The 23,875-nt window shown below is 33.7% G+C and overlaps 1 protein-coding gene across 2 annotated transcripts; it reads right to left on the bottom strand.

Annotated features, from left to right (window-relative positions):
* Positions 1-13,096: 13,096 nt before the first annotated feature.
* Positions 13,097-21,822, bottom strand: LOC140882976 (GATA transcription factor 11-like). Of its 2 annotated transcripts, none has more exons than XM_073289250.1 (3): positions 21,658-21,822; positions 19,276-19,539; positions 13,097-14,036 (listed from the first exon to the last, which is right to left on the bottom strand). In XM_073289250.1, the coding sequence occupies exons 2-3, from the start codon at positions 19,516-19,518 to the stop codon at positions 13,407-13,409; spliced, it is 873 nt and encodes a 290-aa protein (XP_073145351.1). In that variant the 5' UTR covers positions 19,519-19,539; positions 21,658-21,822; the 3' UTR covers positions 13,097-13,406. The 2 variants fall into 2 exon arrangements, with proteins under 2 accessions (XP_073145351.1, XP_073145350.1); XM_073289249.1 differs by having other exon boundaries at positions 13,098-14,036; positions 19,276-19,521; positions 21,658-21,821.
* Positions 21,823-23,875: the final 2,053 nt, after the last annotated feature.

Here is a 23,875-nt window from a genome sequence, read left to right as displayed (position 1 = left end):
CCTACTTTTCATCCTTCTTCAGATAGACACATCTGTCATATTGGCTTCTCAAAAAACTAATACCAATCATTAACTCATCAAACCTCCTGTTTCACTGCCTCGGACTCTGCTTTAGCCCATACAATGATTTCCTCAGTAAGCAGACCTTATTCTATGTTTTCTGATGTATGTAGCCCTTAGATTGTTCCATATAGATGGTTTCTTCAAGATCACCGTGTAGAAATGCAGTCTTCACATCAAGCTGCTCAAGCTTCAAGTCGAGCTGGTTCACTAGTGCAAACATAATCCGGATGGAACAATGCTTCACCACTGGAGAATAGACTTCATTAAAATCTATTCCTTCTACCTGACCAAAACAATTTGCAACCAGTCTGGTTTTATACTTGATATGATCTGTACCAGGATTTCCTTCTTTCTATTTATAGATCCATTTGCATCTCAATGTCTTCTGATGCTTCGGTCTGTCTGCTAATGTCCAGGTTTGATTTTTCTCCAGTGAGTTCATTACTTCATTCATAGCTTCTATCCACTTGTATTTATGTTTACTAGTCATAGCTTCATCATATGTATTTGGCTCTAAATACTCCACCTCCTCAGCTACTGTAAGTGTATACCAAATCAGATCAGCTTCACCAAACCTCTTAGGAGCACTGATCTCCCTTCTGGTTCTGTCTCTTGCAAGATTATAAGTACTCAAGTCCTCTTTTGGATCACCTGCTGTCACATTCTCACCTTGTATATCATATGACCCTGTATCTGGCACAGAAAACTCCACCTCAAACGGTAGTTTAAGATTCTCACCGATCTAACTGTCCTTTCCATATGTATTCATTTTATATCCCAATTTGGTTTCGTCAAACTTTACATCTCTGGTGTTGAAACACTTTGGACCTCTTGACTCCAGGTTCCAAACTTTATAACCCTTCACACCATCTGGATACCCAATGAATATACATCTGACTGCCCTTGCTTCCAACTTGTCCTGTTTCAGATGAGCATATGCAAGACATCCAAATACTGTCAAGTTTGAATAGTCTGCAGGTGTTCTACTCCACTTTTCCATTGGTGTCTTGAAATCAATTGAACTGAATGGACACCTATTGACCAAATAGCACGCATTAGATAATACTTCTCCCCAGAAGGACTTAGGAAGAGAAGTATTGATCAACATACATCTGTCCCTTTCCAGAAGAGTTATGTTCATTCTCTCTACTAGGCCATTCTACTGTGGTGTTTCTGCCACTGTTCTGTGTCTGATAATGCCTTTCTCCTTACACAGCTTAACAAACTTATTTGATAAGTATTCCAGCCCATTATCTGTTCTCAGGTATTTAACTCTTCGGTCACTCTTGTTCTCAATTGCCAGTAGCCATTCTCTGAATTTGTTATAAGCTTCATCCTTAGTCTTTAAGATGAATATCCATACTCTCCTTGAGTAATCATCTATCAAAGACATAAAGTATCTGCCTCCACCATGAGTTTCTGTCCGAGAAGGACCCCATAGATCTGAATGAATGTAGGCCAATGGTTGCTCAGTTGTGTGACTTCCTTGACCAAATGATACTATTTTTGATTTTTCAAGAGCACAACTATCACACAACTCCAGTGATTCAATCTTATCTCCACCCAACAGACCCTGTTTAGACAGCTCATGTAATCCCTTCTCACTTACATGTCCAAACCTCAGATGTCATAGCTTGGTTCTGTCTTGCTGTTCCTGAATACTTGTTGTACTTCCTATGATTGTCTCACCTTGTAGTACATATAGGAGGTTTCTTTTGACAACCTTCATTATAACCAGAGACCCTTTAGAAACTGAGACACTTCCTGCTCCTGATTTGAATGACTATTCCTGAGCATCAAGTATTTCCAATGACATCAAGTTTCTCTTCAACTCGGGCACATACATTGGGTTTTTTTAAAATTAATTTAAAAATAAAATTAAATGTCAAAATTAATTTAAATGGTGAAATTATACATAAATACTGTAAAACGCCATCATAAACCGTGGACGCTGCAACATTGCTGGCAGCGGACGCTGTCAGCAAGTTGCACCATGGGGACACGGTTACCAATGGTAAGCATGGGGGACCGTGTCCCATGGTAAACTTTTTTTAATTATATAATATTATGTATTATTTTTGTTATCAAATTTTATAATTTTTTTTCCAAAAACTTTCAATTTTTTGTTTTGATTTTGACTAATAATGAGTTTAAAAAAAATTTAGAAGCCAAAAATGAAAAATCTAATATAATTATTTTAAAAAATTTATAATTACAATCGACACAAAAAATAAAGATTGTTATTGTGTCTTGAATGTATTATAAATTAAATGTATACATTATCAATTATAGTCTAACAAATATATCTCGTTGAGTGAGTTTAGAAAAAATATATTTTATTTTAAAAGTGTTTTTTTAAGTAAAATTTGTAATAATTTTACATTTAGATAAATATACTAAAAATATTTTTTTTAAATTTGAGTTATTTAAAAAATATTTGAAAAACTATAAATTTGGGTTTTAGAAAATAACTATTTTATTTTAATTAAGTGTTTTAAAAATAATTTTATTTTGAAAGTGTTTTTTAAGGGATTTATTTAACTAAATAACCTCCGTTTGACCATGATTTGTAAATATAACATTCTCAATTTTTTTCTTTGTTTTGTTTTTGCATTTTCTTTGTATTTGAAGGTCATTTTGCAAATCTTTTTTGAAGGAAGGTCATAAATAAAAAAATTTGGTTGACCAAGGTCATTTTTCAAACCCTCTTTTTTAAGTAAACATTGTAATAATTTTACCATTATATAAAGATGCTAAAAACATTTTTTTTTAAAATTTGAGTTATTTTAAAAACTAAAAATTTGGATTTTAAAAAAACACTATTTTATTTTAATTAAGTGTTTTCAAATAATTTTATTTTGAAAGTGTTTTTTTTACTAAAAATTGTAACAATTTTACCTTTAGATAAATATGCTAAAAATATTTTATTAAATTTGAGTTATTTTAAAAACTATAAATTTGGATTTTATAAAAACAATATTTTATTTTAATTAAGTGTTTTAAAATAATTTTATTTTGAAAGTGTTTTTTTTAGTAAAAATTTAAATAATTTTACCTTTAGATAAATATGCAAAAAACATTTTTTAAAATTTTATTTATTTGAAAAACTATAAATTTGGATTTTAGAAAAAACAATATTTTATTTTAATTAAGTGTTTTCAAATAATTTTATTTTGAAAGTGTTTTTTCAGTAAAAATTGTAAAAATTTTACCTTTAGATAAATATGCTAAAAACATTTTTTTTAATTTGAGTTATTTGAAAAACTATAAATTTGAATTTTATAAAAACACTATTTTATTTTAATTAAGGGTTGGTAACCGCACTAACGAAAATTTTAACTTAAATATCGAATTTGTATTAGAAAATGTAGTATAAATTAAATTTAAATTTTATATATTTAAAAATGAGTTTGATCAAAAAATGTTTATTTAGTTTAACCAAATTTTTTTAAAAATAAAATTGATAACAAATAAATGTATGTGTTTAGATTAAGGATATAAAATATATAAAGTGATTATTATTTTTTTAAAATTTTTTTTTTTACCGTTTTTAGTGTGTTTGGATTAATATTGTAGTGTTTTAAAAAACAATGAATAAAACTAAAATAGTTCTTTTCTAAAACCCAAATTTATAATTTTTTAATATTTTTTAAATAACTCAAATTTTTTAAAAAAATATTTTTAGTATATTTATCTAAATGTAAAATTATTACAAATTTTACTAAAAAACATTTTCAAAATAAAATATATTTTTTTCTAAACTCACTCGACAAAATATATTTGTTGGACTATAATTGATAATATATACATTTTATTTATAATACATTCAAGACACAATAACAATCTTTACTTTTTGTTTGGATTTTAATTATATGTATTTTAAAATAATTATATTAGAATTATCATTTTTTTCTTCTAATTTTTTTTATCTCATTATCGAGTAAAAAATAGAAACAAAAAATTGAAGATTGTAGAAAAAAATTATAAAATTTGATAACAAAAATAATACATAATAATATAGATTTTATAAATTTTATAATTAAAAAATATTTAAAATTGCAGCGTCCGCTGTTTATGATGGCGTTTTACAGTATTTATGTAAAACGCCACCATTTAAATTAATTTTGAAATTTAATTTAATTTTTAAATTAATTTTTAAAAAAAAACCCACATGCTTGAGTATTCGATCAATCCCATCATGCATCTTTATTCTGATATTCCCAGAGTTCTTTATTCTGCATGATTGATTGTTTCCAAGCAGTACCATGCTCTTATCAGATTCTTTCAAATTTTCAAACCAGGATATTATAGGACACATGTGAAAAGAGCACCCTAAATCTAGTATCCATTCGTGGTTTTGATCACCTTTACAAACCATCAATATTTCTGCTGAGTCATATCCATCTGAAGCTACGACTAGAGTACCATCATCTTTGGGTTTATCCTATTGCTTCCCTTTCATTTCAGGACAATCTCTCCTAATATGCCCAACCTAATGACATGCAAAGCACTTCAGATTCCCCAAATTTCTGTTCTGGTATCTTCCTTGACTCTTCGATCTGGATTTTGGCCTATATTTCCCATTGGATGTCCTCTTATCATTATGTCCCTTACCATAAGGTCCTCTCCATGTGATTCAGTGTTTGTGTTTGACTTTCTTTGAAGTTCCTTGGATTGAATAGCCGACATAACTTCTTCCAAAGTTGTCGTTTGTTCTCTTCCATAGAGCAATGCATCCCTAAAGTTTTCATAGGTTTTAGGGAGTGCATTCAGAAGCATCAAAGCTCGATCTTCATCCTCAAGCATTACTTTTATATTCTCCAAGTCATCCAATATCTTGGTGAATTTTTCGATCTGGTCTTCAAGGTTATTATCATCCTTGATCACAAAGGAATACAACCTCTGTTTCATGTATAGACGGTTATCCATGGATTTCGTCATGTATAAATTCTCAAGTTTAAGCCACACAGCCGCAACAGATTCTTCTCTCGACACCTCTCGAAGAGTTCTATCACCCAGACAGAGAATTATCTTACTGTGTGCTTTCTCGAGCAATTCATCCTTGTTCTTGATATCGTCAGATATCTCCTCCTTCTTCTTGAGGGCTTCCACCAAACCTTACTGTATCAGGATCGCTCACATATTAATTCTCTAGAAAGATAAATTGTTCTTGCCAATAAACTTCTCAATATCAAATTTCATTGATCCCACCATCTTTGCTTAGTTTCTCACAAACGGCGCCACTTGTTAGAAATCAACCAAAACAAATTCGATATTCCGAAAATTTACCACGCAAACACACACAACAAACTCTAGAACACAATCCCAAATAAAAACCACACAACACAGATCAAACACCAACTCACGCAAAAACGATTAAACAACACAAGTATTTACGTGGTTCGGCAAAGAATTTGCCTACGTCCACGGAAGAACAACACAACACTTTTATTAATCACGAACCAGAGAAAAAACCAAGCTCAAACCCGAGATTATTACAGAACCAGACCAGAAAAACTCTAACGCTAGATACAGACACAATTCAAGCTTTTTATCATTGAATTCTTCCCGTCACAATCTGCGCCTCAGTTCTCTCCTCTGAATTCTCTCTTTTCTTTTCTCTCAAATATTTTCCTGGAGGTTGAAGAATTTGATTTTATGTTATGTTGGTTACAACCAGCTTCCATCTGCTTATATAAGAAAATACACCGACTTTCTTCTTGGGCTTTAGGTCAACAGCTTCCTTCGATCCAATCTTAAAGTCAACATGGTCCAACCCGATAAGTCTTCTCACATCAGTCTGATTTGCTCTCGTAATTCGATCTGCCTTCAAGCTTACAGCTTCACGGACAATTCATCTGACTTCTAACCAAGTCTCAGCACTCGAGCAATCGATCTTCCTGAACTCATCTGCCCGTAGACTTCGATCTGATCCCAGTATTCGATATGACCATAAACTCATCTGATCACTGAGCTCATCTGATCACTGAGCTCATCTGATCTCTATTCTTTGATCTGATCTTTTTCAGTCGAGCTGATAGAAGCACACTTCAATAATTATTTAATGAAAAAAATTTAATTTTAATTTTAATTTTAAATATGAGTAGGGTTGACCCGTTTGACATATTAAGATCCATGAAATCGTCTCAAAAAAGAAGTATTTTATATGATAATGTACCAATTTTTTTGTCCAAAATTTGAATTTTGATTGTATGATATCAATATTTTTCAATTTTCGTTAATTTGTTTGTGTACATATATTATGTCAAAAATTTCATAAATACCACATATGATAATATAAGTTTTGCTTAACAAAACCGGTGTTATGGCTCGATCCATTGAAAATATAAGCTACATTCAAATATCTACATCGATTTATTTTTTATTGATCAATTTCGCTTATTATTTTGATTTTTATGTTACTTTTATATATTTAGATGTCACTACTCTGTATCATATTAAATAAATATAAATGTTTTTTTTGTATAAAATATTAAATTTTTTATGTAAATAAAATATTACATTTTCGAACTTTCTAAAGGATTATCATTGATATTTAGCATATTGATTGTCCGTAAATCACTATTGTATCTTCATTTCTTATATGTTTGCTTTGTTTCTAGCTGCACGTTTGTCCTCGTGTGGACGTTTTGCTTTTTGATATTACAGAAAATGATGAATTTACTCCATAAAAAATTTATAAGTTAAAAAAATTTTATAGTATGAGAGAGGGTTTGATAGATCTCGAATCAGAATCTGTCTCAATATTGAGACACTTGATGCCGCTAAACCAAATCGCTGGTGGCTTTATGTTCGGTTTTAAGTCGGTTTGGTTTGGTTCCTTCTATATATGAGTAGGACTTTTATGAGACGGTCTCACGGATTTTTACTGTAAGACGGGTCAATATTATCAATATTTATAATAAAAAATAATATTTTTAGCATCTAAACTAGTACATTATCATGAGTGATCCAATTAGTTAATCCCTCACAAAATTTACCCGTGAAACTGTGTCATATGAGACTATGTGTTTCGGCCGGTAAGTGAAATCCTGTACCGGCATTGTCTCAATGATTCAAGAGTTGAGATCTATCAATATATATGAGTCTTACTATTTTTTCAATGGACCCCACAAATATTGATAAATCCTCAACTTTAAATACATCATTAAGATAATGCCTATAAAGATAGGTTGAAATTATCGTTTCGGCCTCACACATGTATCCATCCGATTCTTCAAACAACAACCCAAACCTAACTTTCTGATTTTGGTTTAAAACCAGCTTACATTTTGAGTTTTATTTTATTCTTTTTACTTTTTTATTACAAATAAAAATGCCAAAAAAAAAAAAACACACACACACACACGTCACACATGCAAGCCGGCAGAAACAATTTGGTCAAGAAACCAATGTGCATGTATATCATATAAGTACAAGAATAAACACAGTAGTATGGATATTGATAATTAACATTTATGCTAACAAATTATATTTTATCTGACATCAAAGTAAGTTTAAAACGACGTTTTAGTTTCGTGATATAATAGTAGTAAATTCTTTTCCCAATTAGAAAGAAATAAATGTAAATATTTTTAAATAAAATATGACTATTATATATTTATTTATTTTTATCGAATTATGACAATTTTCGTCTTTTCCGTGCTTGGTCCGTGTCACAACCTTAAGTACTGGTCCAAGTTTATGCTACCTTTATTGATTGTCATTATTTTAGGTGGTCCTTCAACATGACCCTTCATGAAGGGAAAACTTTTACATATATATTAGATAACTCATTCATGTTAATGAAAATAAATCTAATTTTTTTACTATTGGATTATTTAACGTTATATGCATCTATCTAGATATATCCCATATAATGTTAATCTATATATATATAATATGTATATGATATGATCGTTTTAGGGGGAGTTACTGTAGCAGTTTACCCTACTATCTTTTACAAGTTGAGTTCAGTTCATATTAGTCAACTGATCACTTTATTTCTCGCGTGTCGATGTTGATAAGCAAATATAGTATGTACGAAAAATGTCAATCAACAGATTAGAACAAAATTCAAATGGTTAGTCAGTTTTGTGAGTGTGTGGAAATGATAAACTGAGAGTTAAGTAACACAAGAGATGTTTATGGATGTTCGGAGATTTCAATAACTCTTACGTCACCTCTTCTTCCAACTCGAAAGGATTCACTCTAGAAAACTTTGTTAGTTACAAGCAATTTGTAAAAGCCCGATCCAAGACTAGGACTTACACACATAGTCTATCCCAAAACTCCTAGAATCAAGAATACAGCCCTAAACTGCTTCTTTATCTCAATAATAGTGTTTTCACAAAACACTCAACTGATCTATTACAAAGTTTATAACTCGATAGATCTTAACATAGATTGATCCTACACTTGATCAGAATAATCTTTTATGTGTGTGCTCAATCAGTTGACTACAATCGTTCTTGAGTGTTCTTGCTCTTTGTGTTTTTCTCCACTCAATATTCTTCAATGGTTCACACAGTTATTCACCTCACACTATGTTTCTTCTCTTGATCTTGTATATATACAAGTGCTTTTTTCAACGGCTCCATTTGAATTTAATTCATTTAACGTTGGCTTGTCTTTTCTCCAACATTCACTGACAACAGTACGCTGACTTCCCATTGGTATCTTTGCGTTGTCAGCCTTATCCACTTCTATTCGTGGTGGTAAACTGATGTAATGAGTAAGATGTTCTTGCGATTGATCAGTTTGGTAGCTCAGTTTGATATTAGTTTAGCACATGTCTTCATGTGATCAGTTTACTCCTTTTTCTTTGAAAACTCGTGTTAACGCTTTCTTTAATAAAGCGTTATCATTTTATTGAAGACTAAGTTTTGGTCCTTCGATTTGTCTTCAGTTTATCTCATATCAGTTTTGCGTTTTCTGCTTAGTTGACTTCCATTGGATTAGTTTGACAAGCACCAAAACCTGGATATTTCAGTTTCCAACAATATGCTAGCGTTTTTTCGCAAGTTTCATTTGTTTATATAGTTGAATAATATTTAAAAATGAAATTTTTGATTAAAATTAATGATTTTCATATTTTTTTAATTGAGAGCAATGTAGTAATTTAAAAATATAATAAAACAATATATATATTTTTTGAAAAAGTTAAATATTTTAATCTTATCCTTATCTATATTTTAAAATTCAATCATATTTTTATCTACCTTTTAAATTTTCAAATTGAAGAACAAAATTATATATATATATATATATATATATATATATATATATATATATATATATAGTTTCGATCATATGAGCAACCATCATGGGTAACTACGTGAGCAACAGCTGACGTGACAATCACTCATTGGATGTATAAGGTGTCACGTCAGCTGTTGCTCACGTAGTTGCCTATGGTGGTTGTCCATGTGATCAAAATTATATATATATATTATAATAAAATATGTGAGGGTTAATTTTAGAATTAAAAAAAGACTTCACCAATACTTAGTTAAATATTAGAGTTTTTTTTTCATTAATAATATAGAAGGTATATAAAGGTTTAAGACACTTGTGTAAAATCCAATGAATAAAATAGTTTACAAAATTTACTTCACGTTACAATTCACCGTGCATCATTTATGTTTGGAGACACGAAATCGAAAGAAAATGTTCAACCATTCGTCGATGTTTATTTTATTGTACACACTCCAGTATATAGATGAAAAGGATATATATTATAAAATAGTCACAAGTTCTGTCTTTACAATATTTTCTTGAATTAGTCTATAACACACAGTTTGTTTGGTTTAGTCTTGGTTATCATAATTTGCAGGCTACTACATCAATCCGTAGATTTACCACGTGGACAACGAATTGTAATAGTCGCATGTTCCATCGTTATAAAAAAATTAAAATTATATATATATATATAATAATAATAATAATTTAATATAGACGATAGTTCTAACATAATTAAGAAACTATAAAAATTACTTATATATAATATGACAAAGTAATTGGAAACAAAGCAAGCTAATGAAATAGTGTGGATCGTATCTTAACAAGAACAAATTGGAAGAGTCCCAGAAATGGTTGTGAGGCTAACATCGACATTTCACATATGCAATTTGCCAAAAAGATGAGACCTAAAACTTTACCACCAGACATGCAAAATGGACTGTCTATCCATCTAGCATCGATGAGACAACCAACATTTCCCAACTAATAATAATTGTTGGACCATATTTTTGGTACACAATGGACCATTGTTATTTATTTATTTATTTATTTTTTCTACGTAAATATCACAAATTAGTGATTATTAACTATGCACAATTGTTGCATATTCTTTTTTGGTATAGAAGTGGGTGGGTCTCATGTGAGACAATTTCACGAATCAATACTAGTAAGCAAGGGCGGAACCAAGTTCAAGCCCACCCGGACTAAAACTTGGGTAGTTTAATTCAAAATATTAAAGGATATGAGAGATTAAAATTTTAGCCCGGGTAGACTAAAAATCATAAGTCCGTCATTGCTAGTGAGACAGGTCGACAAGACATATATCTACAATGAAAAAATATTTTTGTGCATGAAATGTAAGGTTTCGTTTGGACAAATACTTATAATACGTTTTTATAAAAGTGATTTTTTTATTTTTAAAAAAAATAAAAGTGGTTTTTTAAAAAAAATTAAAAATTATTTTAAGAAAAAATATGTGTTTGGGCAACTATCTATAAAAACATTTTAACATTTCAAAAATAATATTTTGGTATTCATCATTGTCTTCCATTCTAAAAACTTATAAAAAAACAACTGTCAATTGTTTTTCAAAAACTATACTTGAATAATACTTTTTAAAAAATATTTTTCAAAAACACTTCACAAAAATATTGTCCAAACATATACTTTAAGTTTTTTTTAAAAAAAAAACGTATAAGACATTAGAAACTCTTTTAAATCACATGTACGAACCTAAATATTCAAATTATAAAACTACAACAAGCCAATACCTTGATGTCTTTCAGTTAACAGAGCATACCCATTTGTCAAGGCTACAAATTTTTGAGTTGTTATTTGGTAGCGGGCATGATCAAGGCCCGTCCAAAGTGCTTAAATGCCAACCAACATATAAAAAATATAATAAAGGGAAATGTTACTTAAAAATTTATTCGGTGTGCACTGAAAGATAATGACTAAAATTTTCATTGTCATATATACATGTATATATGTTCAATACCAGCCAACCTCCCAAGCTTCTAATTCATATCGGCATATTTGATCTAGTGATGATGAATTCAAACACATTTATAACATCGGGAATTGTCACATCCCCACAATATTGAAAGTTTCAATTGAAGATAAAAATGAGTCCGAAGATGTACTCAAAAAAAAAATGAGTCCGAAGATGGACATGAGAAGGAGATTGAAACACACGAGTTAGTTTTGGGTTTGGTAGATTCGACCAAAACAATATTGATCTGTCGATTTCCTTTCATTTATCTATTTCTTTATTTTGTTTGCATTTCATTTCCAATGAGTTGTAGTAATGACAATAGTTGCGTACGTTTATAAAATTTTAACACATTGATTTTCGAGATTCCTATACCTATAAAGAGATTTCATATTTTTCCAAAGGTTCTTTTACTGCTTTTTGAGTGTGTTGTTGGTGTCATGTTCTGGAAATCGGAGCGTCACGGTTCAAATCTTTTTTGGCCTTCGTTTATAGTTCGACCCAGTAAAACCATCAAAATGCACGATGAGTGCTTGGTATTTTAGCAATTTCTTGTGCCATGAATTACGAAAATGTCTTCATTTCGAATAAAGTTACGAATTCGAGACTGAACTGCAATAAACTCTTCTCAACTAAAAAAAAAAAAAAGACAGAATAGATGTTATGGACCCAAATACTATTGGGTCTATATATTGAATAGAAAAGGACCAAGGCCCACATCAGGGCCCATTAGTATGAATTGGGTTTGGCTCGAACAAGGTATTTCTAACTGAGACTAAGAAGTGGGTAACTATGCAGTGGGTTGTGAGGGACGTAAAAAGTACGTGTGTTTCTCAATTTGGCCCAAAGATGAGGTCGGATTGCAGTTATATTTGGTGCAAGTTGATGCAAGTAATTCTGATCCTTGTAAAAAGAATAGAGGAGGTTCCCGTATACGAGGTAATTACTACATTTGTTGCTGTTTTGGTCATCACCATGCCGTTAAATTTCTGAATCTTACCATATCATCTAAGGTCCAGCTCTTACATTTTTCCGTGGAAGATGGAAAAGGTTTTTTCCCAGTTATCGTGATTGGAGGGATAATTGATGCTAACAAGAAATGGGACAGAGGGAGAGAAATCACCGTTTCTAAGGATTATTTTCGTATGATCATAATTAATGGAGTAGTTGATGCAAACAGGAAATGGGACAGAGGGAGAGATGTCACCTATTACACTGAGGATGCACTTGACAAAAAAATGGGAGCATTGAATACTATGGAGAACGACAGAACATCTCTTCCCATAGTTTGGAATTTACTCTGCCCAGAAATTGCTTATTTCCAGCTAGCAGTGTGTTTGACAAATCATGCAAAGAAGTTGAAGTTGTCAACCAAAGGTTTTCAAATCAAAATCATGGTGCCAAGTTAAGGGAAAACCTTTAAAATCGACTTTCAACCATTAGCCTTGAGGACAAGGCTAATTTTAAGAAGGGCAGTATTGTTATGGACCCAAATACTATTGGGTCTATATATTGTTAAAATAAGGATCAAGGCCCACATCAAGGCCCATTAGTATAATTCACGTGTTAGTGGAGAGAATAAAAGAGGAGCATAAAGGGAAGTTAATCATTCAGAGATAATTCGAGAGATTTGTCACTAGCATTGCTAGGGTCAGGGGAGATTTATCCCTTTTATGGAGTGATTCACTCTGGGTTGTTTTCTTTCAGCAATACATTTATATATATCTTCATTGTGTTAATCGTGATTTTGCTTTGTGAAATCCTTATTATTTGGAGTCCACAACAATAGATAGTAATCTGAATGTTGAAAACTTACCATTAATAAGAAACAAAATTCAATAACCATGGTACAGTCTCATCTTTCACCTCCTACCACTCTAGCCAACATTAACATATATATATATATATGTGATCTCCTTCGATTTTTCGACCTAGGCTAAACTCAGTTTCATTTTGGTACAGGGGAACTGCACATCATGGGAAAAAAAATATTCGGCCTCCGAAAACATGAACAGTTCAAATATTTAAGACTAGCTAAACCAAAACCATCACCATAGAATTTTGAACTTGGAATTTAAGAAACAGCTACTCTTGGATCAAATCCCTACGGCTAACATCCCGGACTCGTCCATTTACCTTGCATGCTGTCTCTGGCTATGTTTCTCATCTCCAAGACTTTCCTGTGGGAATTTGAATGAAAATCCCGAACAAATGTTGGGCTTGCTGCAGGTCGATACTCGGGGAATAAACGTCCTGATCGGTACCGAACACCACAAGCATTGCACAATGTCTTTGGTCCCAACGGCCCCTCTCTCCATTGTGGTGTTTTTGTAATTTCGCAATGAGTGCATTTTTTGGTTGCACCTGAATGAAGTTGCTTTCCTGCGTCTGATGATTGCAACAAATATACGGCGTCCCCTGATAGTTTATTCCTCTCTTTATGTATATTTTGGTGATTTGATGTCCTTCCGGAACCAGGTTTGGCTGAGTGCCAAGGAGACACCAGATTCCACGGTTTCAGACGTGGGCGTGTTTTGAATGTTCTGGATCTCTTCCGTTGCCCGGGAATGGCACCAAAAATTCCAGTGAAGCTTCTGCTTTCAACAACAGAGTCAGGGCTTTGTGTCTGGAATGCACCCGACTCTCGTGTCTCGGCTGATGTATTCTGATTGGGAACAAATGACCCAGAGGCGATTCCAACATGGTCTGGCAGCTGCTTTGGCTCGTGAGATTCATCAAACTGTCAGGGTTGAATAAGCAACGTAAACAACGATTAGAAGAGCATAAAACACATGAAATTAAGATAAAATACATAAAAAATAACTTTGACGAAATGTTTTTGCACAAAGCCCGAATGTCCTAAAATTCAAGAATAGCCATTAGCAAAATGTGATCCAGAAACCAGAGTAGATTTATTAATCAGTAATCCGGGTTTCAATACCGAAAGTATCATCAAAATCCCAAGATAACCAAACTGTCACGGTTCGACAGTTTCGACGGGCGACATGCAAGGATTTGGCAGAGGAAACTGTCAGTGAGGCTTGCTGACATCCCGACCTTTTTGAATGCTCTAGCATTACCTTGATGCAAGAGATTATTTAAAAGAAGTTGAGAAATGCTTGAAGGTTCTAAGACTATGAATGATCTGACTCACGTGGAATGACCTAGAATATTGAGAAAAAAGTTGGGTCTAGAAATTTCTGGGGCATTCGTATACAACATTCATGTATATATGTAAGACAATCTAGAATACTTTATGATGTAGATGTAGAGTAATTTATGTCATCTTGATACTAGAGAACTTGTATATATAAAGGGTTAGAAATTCATTTGTAAATCAACCAATTCAAGAACCAATTTAAGGACTCAACTAATGATTACACTTTCTTAATCCCAAGATCACTCTCTCCCTTGAGAGAGTTGGTATCAGAACCTTGGTTGAGGCTAGTTTATCATCAAAGTCGATCATGCCTGGACAAGATAGTGCTTCAATGAAGATGGAGGAGAGAGGTAAGGAGGAGAACGTTCCAAACCAAGGTTAAAAGAGATGGTTCCATAACAAGAATTAAGTGACACTAGCATATGCATGTTTGTGCCTCCCATACATATGACATTCACATATGTAGATATTTATTCAGTCGTAACAATATAACAAGATTCAGTTTTAACAATATAACAAGATTTTATTACATTTTCTGTTTCCCAAAGTTCGTGATAAATAATTTGTGTTAGTAAATTCTCTAACTTTGTATCTTGAGCATGACGGAAGCCAACTCAACTACTAGAGTCACCCCACCGACCACCTCCACTGAGAATCCTAATTTTCAGCTTATCAATCCGGCAAATCAAATAAAATCCATCAAGCTCAATGATTGAATATCACTTTGAAAGGTGGTATTAGAACCTTGGTTGAGGCTAGTTTTTCATCAAAGTCGATCATGGCTGGGCAAGATGGTGCTTCAATGGAGATGGATGAGCGAGGTAAGGAAGAGAACGTTCCAAACCTTGGTTGAGGCTAGTTTATCATCAAAGTCGATCATGGCTGTGCAAGATAGTGCTTCAATGGAGATAGTGATGGTGGAGTGAGGTAAGGAAGAGAACGTTCCAAACCAAGGTCGAAAGAGACGGGACCAAAGCAAGAATCAAGAGGCGAGTTCTTCTTGGGAGATGGTCGTCAAATGGAAGGAAGTAGCTGCGTTATGGTCCAAAAGACATGGATGAAATTGAAAACTGGGAAAAAAATAATTAGACCAAGAAGAAGAAATCCCATTTTCAAAGATACCAAAAAAGGGTCGGAGAAAAACAATATTGGGCAAGAATTCATGAACAAAAATCGTAACAAGAAACAAAAATCTCGGGATCGATAAGTTTGCGACTTTTGCGATTAAGAAAACATTATAAAATAAAAAATAAAAAAACAGCTAGCGACCTCACTTCTCTGAGAAATCGAGTCTTTCTGGAGTGTTCAGTGACCACGTTCTCGGAGATAGCAATCGCATACGTGATCAGTAATTCATTTCAAACCGGTCCGAATCATTACTAATTCGGAACCATAGTTGTCAAAGGCGATTAAAGCTCTCAAGAGTCCGCACAAAGCGCAGCGCACGCTTTACGACACAAAGCATTGCTATTTTTTGGAGTTGAGTTAGGTCCAAGTCCAAAGTTTAACTGTCACGACCCCTCCAGAGTCCAGCCCACAAATCTCTAGAAGCTAGTCCAGGCCCATCAACAACTAAGGATATTGTTTATCGATCAAAGACACATGGAAAGTTCAAGGCTGCAGATTAGCAACTTTGGTAGTGATATGATTTCCATAATTTGTTATATTCTCGTTCATTCCAAAATAAGAGTAGATCTCATCAATTAGGATGTTATATCCTTTGGTATAAACAGAAGATTTTCGTGCCCTCGGATTCTGCGCTCACTAGTACCATCACCATATTCTTTCATGACTCATGTCACGAGGGTTATCAGAAGACATTGCATCGCATCACCCGTGATTTTTATTGGCCACGCATGCGTGCCCAAATAAAAAAATTTGTTGCTGAATGCACGGTGTGCCAACGCAATAAGACTGAAAACTTGAAACCAGCGGGTTTATTACAGCCACTTCCAGTACCTCACCATGTATGGACAGATATCTCTATGGATTTTATCGATGGGCTTCCCCAATCACAACGCAAAAATGTTCTGTTGGTCGTGGTTGACAGATTTTCAAAATATGCGCATTTTGTGGCGCTTTCACACCCTTACTCAGCCGTGCAAGTTGCCCGGCTCTTCTTTGAAAATATCTTCAAGCTTCATGGGTTGCCCGAGTCAATCGTTTGTGATAGGGACGCCACATTCACTAGTGGCTTTTGGAAAGAATTGTTCCGCCTCAGTGGTACCCAACTTTGTTTTACTTCAGCTTACCATCCTCAGTCGGATGGCCAAACCGAGGCAGTCAACCGCATAGTGGAAATGTATCTTCGTTGTTTCTCAGGGGATTTCCCCAAGAAATGGGTCACCTGGCTTGCTTGGGCAGAATTCTGTTATAACACCAGCTTCCATTCTTCCTTACGCTCATCCCCATTTGAAATTGTGTATGGCCGACCACCTCCACGTCTTTTAGCATTCTGCCCGGGGGTGGCTAAATTGGAGGCGGTTGACAAGGAGTTACAGTCACGGGATGAGATTCTGCAGCGCCTCCGGCAGCAACTCTTGCATGCCTAAAACATCATGAAAGCTCACTATGATGCCTCTCACAAAGACGTCCAATTCTCGGTGGGAGATATGGTTTTGTTGCGCTTACAACCATATCGCCAATCTAGCATAGCTGTTCGCATGAATAAGAAGCTTTCTCCACGCTACTATGGCCCTTTCGAAGTTATCTCCCGTATTGGTCAGGTTGCATACAAGCTCAAACTTCCAGACTCTTCTTTGATCCACCCTGTCTTCCATGTTTCATCTCTGAAACCGTTCAAGGGCTCAATTCCCCACAGCTCAGAACTGCCTCGGCTCGCACCAGAAGAGCTACCACCCCAGCCATTGGCCATTTTGGACTCTCGAATTCGGCACAGACGTCGCGGACTTTTAATCCATTGGGCCGGCCGCTCACCTAGCGAGGCTTCCTGGACAGACGCAGCCACCTTAGCTGCTGAATTTCCTTCTTTCGTGATCGAGGACGATCACGGATCTCTAGAGGGGTGTAATGTCACGACCCCTCCAGCCCACAAATCTCTAGAAGCTAGTCCAGGCCCATCAACAACTAAGGATATTGTTTATCGATCAAAGACACATGGAAAGTTCAAGGCTGCAGATTAGCAACTTTGGTAGTGATATGATTTCCATAATTTGTTATATTCTCGTTCATTCCAAAATAAGAGTAGATCTCATCAATTAGGAAGTTATATCTTTTGGTTTAGATAGGAATATTTATTTCTTGTTTCTCAAGACAATTTTTGTATTTATTATGAGAAGTTCTGGAATAAAAAAATCATCAGAGATTTTTATTCATATCAAAAGTGTGGAGATCGTGAGGTTCTCTCTTCAACGAGCCTCAACCTACAATTTTCAAAATAGCGAGACGAGGGCGAAAATCCCATAAACACGCTAACACCATAGCTAGTGGAAATTTTTCCGTGAATCGTCCCATAACTAGATCCGTTTCAAGTGCTCATAACATTAACACGGTAGCCGTGGTCTAGATCGAGTCTAGTGAGTGGAATCCTCAGATACTTGAACAAAGGAGGTGAGGGCTCCCGGTAATTCCGTGATAAGCTCTAGTGGGTGATGCTCTCGGTATTTGGCGTGTGTTCCGAAGAGTAATGACCTTGATTGGAGGGCGGATAGGCTTGAGGGAGGCCCAGACCATGAAAATACTGGTGGAATGATTATGGGGATGCGATGGAAGATTACGATCTTCGCTTTTGAAGACTATGTTTGGAACCAAAATGGTCATGCACGGGAAACAAACTATATATTTGTTAAGAAATGGATTTGGACCTAACTCACCTCGAAAGCTCAAGAGATAATGATTGTCCTTGTATATATAAACTCCCAGACTATTTACCCAACCGATATGGGACAAACTAAACACGACTGGAACGTGGAGAAATTAATGGGCTGCCCAATTATGGGACGGGTGAACCCAATTATGGGCAGTCCAACACATAACGGTCGAACCCGAGCTCTGATACCATGTTAGAAATTGACTTGGACCTAACTCACCTCAAAAACTAGCTCAAGAGGTGAGGATTGTCCTTGTCTATATATTAAACTCCCAGACTATTTAGTCAACCGATGTGAGACACAAATTAAGACACCAACACACCTCTCGCACGCTCAGAAATAAAACGACTGGAGCGTGGAGACATTAACGGGTGGCCAACTATGGGACGGGTGAGGCCAACTATGGGCCGTCCAATACATAACGGTAGAACCCGGGCTCTGATACAATGTTAAAAATTGACTTGGACCTAACTCACCTCAAAAGCTAGCTCTAGAGGTAAAGATTCTCCCTGTCTATATAAGAAACTCCCAGACTATTTACCCAACCGATGTGAGACAAACTAAACGCACCAGCACACCCCTCGCACGTCCAGGAATGAAGCGACTGGAACGTGGAGAAATTAATAAATGACCCAATTATGGACAATCCAACATATAACGGTGGAAACCGAGATCTAATACCATGTTAGAAATTGACTTGGACCTAACGCACTTCAAAAGCTAGGATTGCCCTGTCTATATTAAGGGCTCCCAGGAACGCCCAAGAATGAACATCTGGAGCGTGGAAAAATTAACGGGTCACCTAACTATAGGTAACTCAATTATGGGCGGTCAAGGATTGTCCTTGTAACTCCGAGGCTATTTATCCAACCGATGTGAGACAAACTAAGCACACCAACAATATTCACACTGTTCGCTTTCGATTCGTTTCTAGTATCAAAACCTTGATTATAAAATAATTATTACATTAATTATTACATAGTACTCACATGTGTATCCACGGCGAAAGTATCAACGTTTGGGCATTGGTTAGTAGGGGGCATCAATGCGTCCAAAGCCGTCGGTCCAAGACGCTCCAAACTAATATCGTCCCAATCTCCAACAAAGTCATCGCCTCTCACATTCTCTAATGGAAAATCCCAAAAATAGAACAAATTCATGTCAAACTCTTCGTCCTTGGCACCGAAATCTCTGTCCAGACGACAATCAGTTCGTTCGACCGTGGCATCCATGTCCTAGAACGCATATAAAACCTAAGTAAACGGTAGATGTACCAAAGATCAAGATAACAAAGATAGTTACCATATATATGCAAAGTGCAAATCTCATCCTAATTGTTCTTCAACGATAACATATATATATATATATATATATAATAAAATAATACTATGGACGAGATTTTATTCGTTGAAAATTCTATAACGATTGGTTAAAATGAATATATTAACCAAGGGAAATTATTGTAGATCAAGTATTGTGATATGATATATCTCGCCTACAAATATGACACGGATAACACTGAATTATCTTTAATTTGGAACGCCCAAATATGCGATAACGTATATGACTTTAAGATCAAATATATAAAGTAAATTAAAGTATTTTTTATAACCTCGCTTTAAAAGATTTTGGTTCACATTAAATGACCAGATTTAAAAATTAGTAACACATCATCAAAAAACCAAAAATAATTAGTTATGCACATACGACATATATTGGGATAATAGCCAAAATAGTCCTGTAAGTTTGTTTGTTTTGTGATTTAGTCCTGTAAGTATTTAATTTTGGATTTTCGTCCTGTAAGTTTAGTTATATTTTGATTTTTAGTCTTTTTTCATTTAAGCAATGTTTTTATAATCGAACCGGTGATTAAACCGATCTAACTTAAAAAATCGGTCCAACTAATTTGACTGTTTTAACCGGACTGTCAGATCGAAAAACCGTTTGTATAATATAATATAATTAAAAATATATTTTAAATTATAAAAACATAAAAAATTATATAAATAGAAATATGTATTTAAATTAAGGTTTTAAAATAAAAAAAATAATTTTTCAAACAAAAAAATTGAAAAACCAATTTTCCGGTTCTAGACCAGCTCTGCTGGTTCAACCGTTAAAATTGTTTTTGGGAGTGTTTCAGATCAAATTAGTGATCAATTTCGGGTCAAACCGGTTGAACCGATCGGTACAATCCGATTTTCAAAACATAGCATTTAATTGTTAATATCACAACAGACACATTCTCATTTTTTAATATCACTTAAGCATTTTTAGCTGTCACGTCAGCACTTTCTGATGCCACATCAACATGTTATGAAGAAAGGACTACAACCCAATTATAACTTAACTTATAGGACCAAAACTCAAAATTAAATACTTACAAGACCAAAATACAAAATGAGTAAACTTACAGGACCATTTTGACTATATTCCCACATATATTCTAAACATGATAGGTATATAGTGAGGCAGACGATCTTACGGATTTTTATTTGCGAAATGGGTCAACCCAACTCATATTTTAAAAAAAAATAATATTTTTTCATGAGTTACCAAACAAAAGAGTCGTATCATAAAATTGACCGTGATATCCTCTAAAAGAGGTTTGTAAAATACAAAATACATATTCATGGATTAAAAAATTTACATTCAAAAAACTTTACACCCAATGATTTTTTTTAAAAAAAATAAAATTCATTTTACAAACTTTTTCTCAAAAAATGTTACGAGTATATGATCAATAAACCAACTTATTTGATTATGGGAATAAATAATAGTCAAATAATCATATGATAGGCAATCAAAATATATTGATGCGGAGGTAACATTTCTACCTAAAAAGCCTCAAAATCCAAAAAAATAAAGACATCATAATATTGCAGATAAATCAATATCATTTAATGATTCCAGCGTCAATGATATTCAAATTTTAGTGATGGTTATTCCTAATTTTTTTTTTTTTTTTTTTACCTTTTGCACTTTATTTTACACCAAATTTTACAGGCTTTAAACTTCAATGCCAGCTCCAATCGAGTTAAATTCCAATCGAAATTCCAAAAATTGAAAAATAATAATAATAAAACCAAAACTTTGACTTTTGAATAACAAAAAAAAAAAGAACATGAACAAAATTTTTTCTCAAAAAAGAACAGCAAATGAAAATTTTTGGTGATGTGAAGCTTTGAAAACTAAACAAATTAGCTCCAGTTTCCAGTTAATCAAAGGGAGACAAGGACAAAACCATACATCAGAACTTCAAGAATGCAAAGTAATTTTGTTTTATTTTAAAAAAGACTGTAAATTTGCAGAAAAAAGTGAAATAATTCCAAATAGAAACAAAAATGCTGAGAAAATGGAAGCGTGCTTACCGCAGGAGAACCCCTTACAGATCTTTCACGCCATTATGTCCCTTCTTATTTTCAAGAAAGAAGGAAAGAAGGAAAGATGGAGAAAGAGAAGAGTAAAGATAGGGCAAGTGAATTGGGGGAACTCTCTTTTCTTTGCACTTTTTTTTTCGTGTGTAAAATCTATCAGACTGCGTCTGTCTCAGATAACATGTACTATCTATTTTGGACTTTAGGGATAAGATTTTAAAGAATAATTTGCCACTTTTGTTGTTGTTTTCCTCATTTATAATAATAATAATAATAATAATAATAATAAATGTAAGAAAAATCTTTTTGCTTTGTTTTGTCTTTTTTTTTTTTTTAGTTTTTTGGTATATTTGCTTATTTGCGAATGTTTTTTTCTATGTTATAAAATTTCAGTTAGTTTTGTGACTTTGTTTTTTTATGTTATAAGGTTTCATATTTAATCCTATATTTTTCGATTTGTGAAAATTTTAATATTTTTTCGAGATTGCTGATGTGACATTATACACATTAGTGTCGCATTCGCATTATGTTGATACCACGTCAGCGTCATATAATATAAGCATTAAAATTGCCCGCAAAAAAAAAAAAACATAAACGGACTAGATAACATGGAAGACTAAAATCGCAAAAAATTAAATATAAAAGACAAAAAAAATATTGCCTAAATTTAAATGTATAGTTTATAACATGACAGCTTCAAGTGCATTCACCGTGATTCTGTTTGAAATATGTTATCAATTCTAAACCTTTCAGATAAATTAATTCCGTGAATTCGAAGTCAACCTTATCAAATGACTTGTTGGCTTTCGACTCATGCATCCATGACCATCTCCTCTTTTAATTTTAATTTTAATTTTATGCATGGTTAATAATGGTTGAGAAATTTGTTTCTTGTGTAGCCGTATATTTAGTTGTCTTAAAAAATTTCTAAGGACATTAGACATAAAATTTATCCTATATGATGAAGGATTATAATTTCTCATTTACTTCGCATATGGTACTTAGAAGTATAAACCATTAGGTGTGATAAACCTCATGAAATTTCTCATTTACTTCGCATATGGTACTTAGAAGTATAAACCATTAGGTGTGATAAACCTCATGAAAGGAATTTTATTCTTTGATATTTTCGGCCCTTGTATTAATTGATATTATTAGATTTTACTTTCTAGACAAGATAAAATATATGGTAAATATCCTGTACATATATCGATTATGTTAAAGATATATTTGCCAAGTTTAAATCATGTCTTGATAAGGTGATTATTTGATATAATATAATTCGATATTATTAAGATTTGATTTGCAAGATTTGATAGAGTTTATTTCCTACTAAAACATGTTTCCTTATTCATGTAGGACTCTATCTAAGGAAATTTTCAAGATTTGAATGCTAATCTATAAAAGGGGATTTCACGCACAAGATGAAGAGGGACTTCAGACGATAATTCACTGCGCATACTCTGAAGAATTCCATTGAAGAATTTGAAGAACTCTGAAGCAAGGTTTGCAACCATCGTTGTTGCATGTCCCCGTGTTGCCGTTCGTGTTGAAGACATCAGAGACAACACTGTGGGAACTGTGTTGTTGAAGATATTTTCTGTCTCTTCAATTTAGGCTACGGGAGTTGCATCCGATCTCTTTTATACTCTGTTGTATTTTAGGATGCAAGTTTGATTTCTCAACTTATTGAGAAAATAATTACTTGTGTTTTATTTACGCTTTTAATTTCCGCTGCTCTGTGTTGTCTGTGGTGTTATAACACAAAGGACACCACTGCCTATTTTACATAACCAACCACGTACACCGTTTATTTCACGTGGCATCAGAGCCACCACTTGACTTTACTAAGTGAGTTCCTGGTTTGTGTTACAGGTTAGTTATGGACACTCCGTACACAAGTGCAATTCGTCCACCTATTTCGGATAGAACAAATTACGGCCCTTGAAAATTGAAGATGAGCATGTACATTCAATCCATTGAGTCCAGGGCTTGGCAACGTGTTCTTGACGGTTGGACACCACCTATGAGAGATGATGATGTACCAGGACCAAAGCCAAGATCACAATGGACAACCGATGAGAATACTGCTGCTATTTATAATGCTAAAGCTCTTAATGCTATGTTCACTTCAGTTGATATGAACATGTTTAATCTAATTGGTACTTGTACTTGTGCTAGGGATGCTTGGAAGAAACTGCAAACCCACTGT

Source organism: Henckelia pumila, chromosome 2, assembly GCF_033568475.1.
Source record: "Henckelia pumila isolate YLH828 chromosome 2, ASM3356847v2, whole genome shotgun sequence".
Classification (NCBI taxonomy): domain Eukaryota; kingdom Viridiplantae; phylum Streptophyta; class Magnoliopsida; order Lamiales; family Gesneriaceae; genus Henckelia; species Henckelia pumila.
The sequence above is the reverse complement of the archived record's forward strand: the minus strand, read 5'-3'. Positions and strand labels throughout refer to the sequence as shown.